At 40.5% G+C, this 7749-nt stretch overlaps 1 protein-coding gene across 1 annotated transcript in view; it reads right to left on the bottom strand.

Annotated features, from left to right (window-relative positions):
* Window positions 1-241: 241 nt before the first annotated feature.
* Window positions 242-7749, bottom strand: part of gdap2 (ganglioside induced differentiation associated protein 2) — a 30213-nt gene continuing 22705 nt past the window's right edge. Inside the window, 2 exon segments of the mRNA XM_055032178.1 lie at window positions 242-3025; window positions 6633-6776. Of these exon segments, the coding sequence (XP_054888153.1) occupies window positions 2984-3025; window positions 6633-6776 (186 nt within the window). The 3' untranslated portion in view covers window positions 242-2983.

Raw genomic sequence — 7749 nt, 5'->3', positions numbered from 1 at the left:
CTGTATGCAGCGCTTTCACTCTAAAGACAAAAACCCTCATTTTTTTGGGATCCCCAATGTTTGTCACAGCATCTCTAAAAATCTAATATTTAAAGTTAAACCAAAAATCGGGTCATTTTTGTTTTATAGAAAACAAAAAGAAAAAAGAAAAGCATCTCAAAAATTATATTTCTTTTAAAGTTACCATTGGCTCTGTGTTTCACCTCCAATTATCACGACAGAAGGATCCAGACGCTTTGATGAAAGTCAAGGATTTTTAATCAAAATAATAATAATAAAAAAAGAGGAAGATCCAAACAGAAGAGACTTCCTTCAGACCCTGAAAGCTTTGGACAGTCTGAAGCAACAACGATAAAATGACAGATGCATTTTATAAAAACAAAAAAGATCACATTTCCGTAAAGTCAAAAATTGGCTCAGCTAAACATCGTGTGAGAAAATCCCGGTTCTGCCGACAGTTTGTGAAGCGAGTGATTGTAAGACGGGTCTTCCTCCAAAACCTGCACTTCTTCTCATTGTCCTCAGCATAGTTTAAGTTTATTTTTCCTTCCATACGCACAAATGCTTGAGCGAGAAGGCTGCGTTTTTGTTGTAAGCCTTCGGTTCATAAATGAGCAGGTTAGCATCGTTTCCTATGATGAATCTCTTGCCGAGTTTCTGAGTTTCATCCGTTCGGAAATGAGAACGTTTACAGGAAGGAGAATCACCCTAAGAGGCTCAAGCCTTTCCAACGGAGCTGAAACGAAAGGGAAACACCTGGATGGCGAACTTGAGAAATCAGCTGGTAGCCCAACAGACGGTGATAAAAATTCACACCGAAGCAGAAGCCCTAATAAAGCTCCACAATAATAAATGGGGAGTTTAGATTTTTGCTTTACACCGAGGCTCTGGGAAGCGATCATCAGCAATCGTTCCCAAACTTGCGTTGTAGCCAACATCGATCCGTTTGATGAGCCGAGACTCATCCGTCAAGGGGAGGAGGAAGTTTGTATTCTGGAACAAGTTTTCATTTGTACAACAGCGTCCAAAGGCAGCGCAGTTCCTCTGCTTTTCAAATGTCTCACAGCAACGAGGAGAGCAGAGCTCAGTTGGCCGTTAAAGAGGCAACAAACTTAATGGCTTCTTGTAAAAGTGTAGCTCCAGCGGCATGTTCCGCAAAGACAAACACTTTCACTTTAACTGAATGAAAGGAGCGAAAACAGGTTGTGATTTTTACAAGCTGTTGGCTTTCACAACTCCGATTTACAGTCACTGAAAAAAACAAAATCTTACCAAGTAATTTTGGTCTAGTTTCTAGTGCTAATATCTTAGTAGACCTGAAATAAGACAACACTAACTTACAAGTAAGTTTTCAGAAAGATATAGAGGTTATTTAAGTCAGTAATCCCTAAATATTGATGAGAGGAACTACAGGAGCTCCACTTTCTTCACTGAAAACATGGAAAAAATGTCTTGTTATAAGGAAAAACAAGATCTGCCAGTGGAATTATTGACTTAAAACAAGCTCCTGTATCTTGCTGAAAAGTTACTTGTATGTTACTTTTGTTACATTTCAAGTGTCCTAAGATATTCACAATGGAAATAGTAGGATTTTGTGTCAGAAAACGATCACAGACGATGCATTCACAGAACCTCGCGTCTGAAAATCCACAAGCGTTTCTTTACCGAACGAACAAAAAACATGGAACCGAAATGGTTTTAGCAGTGGAGGACGAAAACTGAGAAAACCGGAGAAATTGTTGCCCGAAGTTAGTTTTAGACATAACGAGACAAAGTTGAATTTCTACAAATAAAATCAAAAATTAAAATCACGTGTGTTTAAATAAATAGGTAGATTTATGGGATTTCTCTACAAGTCTGATTCAGTTTGTAAGATATGAACAGTATTTACAAATTGGGACGCAATCAGTCTCAGTCCTTCCTCAAGAAAACTGTTTATTCCTGATGCTAAGTTTCTTTTCTGCAAATATCACTCCTGATGACAGCCTGTTTTAGCTCGGCATCAATTACTTCAGTGAGTGATTCAGCTCATTTTCCATTGATCAGCCCTGATTAGTGACCAGGATGTTGAATGAAAAAACATGATGTATGTATGGGAACAATCATGTCAATTCTTGGCTCTGATTATTTAATGAGCAGATGAACGGAGCAAAATTCATTTCAACTAAGCAGCAAAAAGTAATTTTTTCTGTTGGACTGAAAATGTTGCAATTAAGGCAACAAACGTCTGCATCCTCGCATCCATCGGTTTACACGAAGAGCGACGAATTGAAACCACTGCATGACTGCAGCAATCAGCTGGGGAGGGAAAAATAACTTGTGGGATAAATGTCTGTTTTTGGACTCGTTTTACTCTAAACGCTGGCGGACGCGCAACGTTTCGTCGGCTGCCGTTCAGTTTGAACACAAAAGGTTTTTTTAAGGCTAACAAGATTTTATGCTGTGGGTCTGAGCAGCTGAAAACGCCGTCAGCAAACTGAAGCGTTCATGTCTGGGACTTAACCTCTGATTCATACGCATATGACTGATGAGAAGTTACTGCTCTAACTTTATGTTACTTTCTGGTTTAAGCGCCTCTTGCTGTCATAGCGATGTACTGCATTGAATAGTAAAACTCGCAGCCGCCGTGTTCAGCCACCAGCTGGATAAGGTGTGATTTTACGTGAAGTCAAAGGTTTTGTGACTTGACTCTTTATTTGCTCTGGAGAAAATACATAAATAAAAAGGAGAAAAAGACTTTATGCGAGGAATTATCCAGGAACTATCCCGGGCCGACAAACGGTCGCTACCGCTGACCTGAGACGACTCTCTTCATACGGTTTTGGCGGGAAACGTCAACGGAGATTTTCCCCGCCCTGGTTCACAGCCTGACGGAGCGTGTGATTTCAGACCGCTCAGGCAGTCTGACGCCCATTAAGAACTTCTCCTCAGAGGGGCTGAATTCACGGCGTCCGCCTAGCAAAGAGGTCCAGCCGGCGTCCTGTCACAGACCAGAGGCCTCGTTGGGATGGTTCGGTCCGTTTACCTGAGACAGGAGAGAAGACAGACTCAGTGCGCAGTTAGCATGAGAAGCCAGAGCTTTCAGAGTCTCTGCTTCAGCACACCTGGCTACAATATTAGCTCATTAGCAGAGCTCTGCAAAGCCTGACTGCAAGCTACTGAGGCGGTTTCACCATTTAATCAAAGTGCGTAGGACAAGAAACAGCTAAAGGTTGGACGAGATAAATGTCACAAATCTGTGCAGCATCTGAGTTGTTGGAGCCGCAGGAGAAGCTCTGTGCTCTGCGACAGCAAACACAGAACCTGGAGGCTCGTGAGCGTCCAGGTTACAAGCTAAGATCATCCTGAGCTTTTCTTTTTTTTTTCTTTGTTGGGGTTGGGTTGTTTTTATGAAACACTATCCCTAGCCTTTGTATCATTAATAGAGGATCTTCAGTGATGTTAAGCTATTTTCCTAAATGGTTTCAGCTTTTCAGGTTGCTTTCCAGGAAAACGACAGCGACCAGGGGTAAACACAATTACTTGTAATCCTTTCACTCTGGATTGAGGCGTGACTGGTAAAATGTCAGCTGAGATTAAAGGAGAAAATAACAAAAAGCTAGTTTTTATCAGTAGATGTCTAAGTGGAGTGATTTTGGGGGCGCAGTTACGGTCCTCCGCCCTGGTTCATGACTTGTACTGTGCCTGGGCCAAGCATTAAACATCGATGACAAACCAAAAACACCCGGATGTTTATCTGTGAACATGGAAGGTGGAATCTCTTTCATTTACACAACCAGACTAGTATGGATCTGAACCGACAGCTGGATGTCCAGAATCAAGTGGTCCTGGATGATCAGGATGACTTTTTTCTTTTGGCAATATCAAGTGTTAAAAAATAACTATGAATATCTTTTTTGTTTTTTTGAGGGGGACAGTTTTACAACAAGCTGTGTAATTTTCTTTCGACTGATGTTCGCTCAAGGACACTTTTCAGTTCTTCTTTGAGCTCTGGACGTCAAAACGCAGTCTAGCTCCTGTGCTGCTAACGACTCGACATGTGTTGGCCTTCTAAATTCATGAACTTGCACCGCTCTCAGCATCTGGATCAACTTCCCACTGCAGGATCCGCTATCCACTCCCCCCGCCGCAGCGATGGCTGAACTCAGATTGCGATTGTACGATTGCTTGTGTTTGTTTCAGACATTCGCAGGGAACAAAGGAGCTCAAAATGCGTCTAATCTGGCTTGAAACTCCTAAAAAAACATTTTCTTGCTTGCCTACAGATGCGTTCTGATCCTCCTCAAAGCCGTGTCTGTGCTCAGACTGCAGGACGCTGGTGAAGGGCAGCATTGGTTCAAGCCTGCCAGTTAGCTTCTTTTTTTTTTTTGCAAATGATGCGCTCCTATTTATATGACTCTGAACCTGAGCCTGTTTACTCTTTTATATATTCTGATATTAAATCCTCCTTATGTGACTTGTTATAATTGTTGTAAGCATCTAAAGAATGTATTTTTTGTCTCGCGATCAGAATGTTTTTAATGAAGAAATAGGACGCGAGTAGTAGAGGAAGCCATCTTTGCTAAACTGGATCAGATGTCACGTCAGCAGACATCACAACATCTCAATAAAGGATAAACACAAAAGAACATAAACACACACCTTTTTCCCCCCCTTTTCGGTCAAAAATAACAAGAAGCTATTTTGTCTACATCTAACTCAGACATCTAGCGGATTCCTTGATTTGACGCGGTTCGGGGAACCGACACAGAACGCTCTGGACTTCGTCATTCTAATTGGATGTGGAGGCAAGCTGATTAATAGGTGACATTTTTAGAAAAGCAAGCACGTATTACTCCAATCAATTCCCCTCCACCCCCCGCCTCCCTCCCGTCATCTCGGAGGAATATCAAACTGAGATAAAAGCGCACTCAGAAGTGCCTGGAATTAAACGCACATGGGTGTAAACACGTTACAGAGCTCGGCCTTGGAGACCCCGCAGAAAAATCAGTGTCGAATTAGGGTTGCATTAAATTACAGTAAATGGAGAGCGGATGTTCACCCTGGGTGACTCAAAACACAGGCTTGTTTTAATGTTATTAAATTAGAATGGGCTATAAATTGTGGACTTCCCTTGCCTCGTTCCATTTGGAAAAGCAAGGAAGTGAACCCGTTCAAACGTAAGAATTGGGCTCCAACTACGTATTTCTCTGACTGAACCCAGTCTGGCTGTGTTAGGGTTTGACGGTTTGGGCAAATTCAGAACCAAAGAGGAGGATATCAAGGCAGCAGGCTCATCATTTCAGATCAGAATGCAAAGCGTTTCAGTTTGCAGCCTCTGAAAAGTTCAGACGATCACCAGATTCAGATCTGACAGCCATCATCCGTCATTTAGGAAAAAAAGTGGCTTGTATTTTCAAGCTGAAGGAATGTGGAGAGAACGGCGAGGAGGAGAAGAAAAGCTTTGAAAGTGATGTAAGATACCAACCAGAGCTGGTATATTTACAGATTTCCTCATTTTTGAGTATGTTTAGATGTTTCAGGCCATTTAGCTAAAATAGATACAAAATGTACTTTTCTTGGGGAGAAATTTATTCAAACCAACGTGGCCCTTTCTACAAAACGTCATCACCCACCAAGCATTTCAGGAAAGAACAGCAAGCCTACAGTCAAGCACGGTGGTAGAGGTATGATGGATGGGAAGTAACCAGCTATAAATAGTGAAAACATTACTTCTTAATTTGGGTTATGGATTAGGACAATGATCTGAAGCACATCAGGTCGTCCACCTCTGAATGGAAAGGAAACTGTCCTAGTCAAAGTATTTATTTTTTTCCAAAGAGGGCCAGGTTGATTTGAATGGCTTTTTACCCCTTAATAAATAATAATTAAAACAACATCATTTTGACAATATTTAACGGAATAATGTCAGTCTGACATTAAACTTTTATTTAATCTGAAAATTATTTAAAGCTGTTGTATATAACTTTTATTTTACAAAAATAAAAGTTTGTTTCTCTTAACATATTTATTAAAACTGTCACAATTTCATCACAATAAAATATGAGACAGATAATCTGTGAAAAGATCAATTTCCTCCACCTCCTTCCTCACAGATACTACTGCCATCTGAGGAAATGCAACAAAAACAACCAATCAGAGCCAGGAGGCGGGTCTTAGTGCTGTCAACCAATCTAATGTAAGCTGCTAAATGTGCTAATGGCAGAGCAACAACTTGATTACAGAAAAAGTTTTTTCCGCCATTATGTGTGGTCGTGCTAGCTGGCCTTAGCATTCACAACAGGACAGGCAAGCAGAGAACAGGAAGTAAAGAGGTGATTGACGGCGCTAAGGCCCGCCTCCTAGCTCTGATTGGTTGTTTCTTGTTAGTGGGAGATGATGGAGGAGCTCTTTTTTTTCCTTTTACACATTCTCTGCCTCTTACTGACAGTTTCAACGAATATGCAAGAAACAAATGTTATATTATCTACATACTGCAGTTTTAAGTGTGGGGGAAAAAAATTAAATCAGGTGGCAAGTAGATTTTCACACTACTGCACAAAAAAATGAACTACAGAGTTTTTCCCTAAACCAGCTGGTAAAGACCACATTCACATTTCTCCCTGTGAAGCGTTCTTGGCACGAGTTCTTACTCGTGCGTCGTACTCCAGGACGAACGGAGGAATGTCGATCTGCTCGGGTTTGATGCAGGTGAAGAGCTGCGGCAGGTTGTCCAGGTAACGGACCTTCTCCTTCAGGCCCGACACGCTGAAGGTGGTGAAGAACCAAGTGGAGACCTGCGCAGTGAGTGGACACGACGACAACAACGGCGTTACGGATGGTGTTTCGTGTTTATTTGGAGCTACTGAGATTGTTAACCCACCATAACGTACGATAAAGTAAATACAGCTTTCTAAAGAAAACAGCAGAAGTCGGTTAAATCTAATGGCCCTTTAATGATCCTAACAAAAGCCTTGCCGTTTGCAAAAGCTTCTAAACAATGAAGAAACGAACATAAACCAGAATGCACTCAGGCGGGAATGTTACTTGCCAAAAAGGCAAATATTTAGAAGTAGAAAATTTTGTGTGTTGACTGCGGTGAGCATCTAATTGCGATGGAAGTGGTGCAGATTGCGTAATAAAACTGCATTTGGCAAAACGGTGAAACTTTAAGAAAAACATTATTCACAACTAGGAGATGATTTAAGTTAATAAAGGTCGTAATCAGCTCCTCAATATCAGGATTACAGGTGAAATTTAGCTGTTGCCACTGTGTTGATTAATTAAATAAACTTAGTTTTGTTTTACGCTTGAGGTTAAACTGAAAAACTTCTGACTACGCAGAATTTTTGAAGACCATTTTTAGCAGATGTGAAATGATTTAAGTTTGTTTCTCAGACTCGGACCAAATTACAACAGAGTATTAAGGTCATACAAATAAAAAAATAAAATAAAATGAAACAAAAATATGAGAATAAAGTAATACAATTACAAGAATAAATTCATATTGTTGCAAGAATAAACTTGTGCAAAAATAAAGTCGTAATACGGGGATAAAGCTGAAGTTATATTAGAATAAGGTCAATATTTCGAGTTCAACATTATGAGAATAAAATTATAATAATATGACAAATAGGAAATAATTTTCACTGCAAATTAAAAAATGTTACTGTGCAGAAACCTGTTAGTTAGTAAAAACTATGGTTGCTAGACTACGAGTGGCATCAGGTCTGAGCATCAGGGCAGAAACACAACATTGTTACTGTAACT

This window comes from Poeciliopsis prolifica, unplaced genomic scaffold (genome assembly GCF_027474105.1).
Source record: "Poeciliopsis prolifica strain line A6 unplaced genomic scaffold, Auburn_PproV2 SCAFFOLD007, whole genome shotgun sequence".
Taxonomy (NCBI): domain Eukaryota; kingdom Metazoa; phylum Chordata; class Actinopteri; order Cyprinodontiformes; family Poeciliidae; genus Poeciliopsis; species Poeciliopsis prolifica.
Note: the sequence above shows the minus strand (reverse complement) of the source record. Positions and strands in the feature narration are given on the sequence as shown.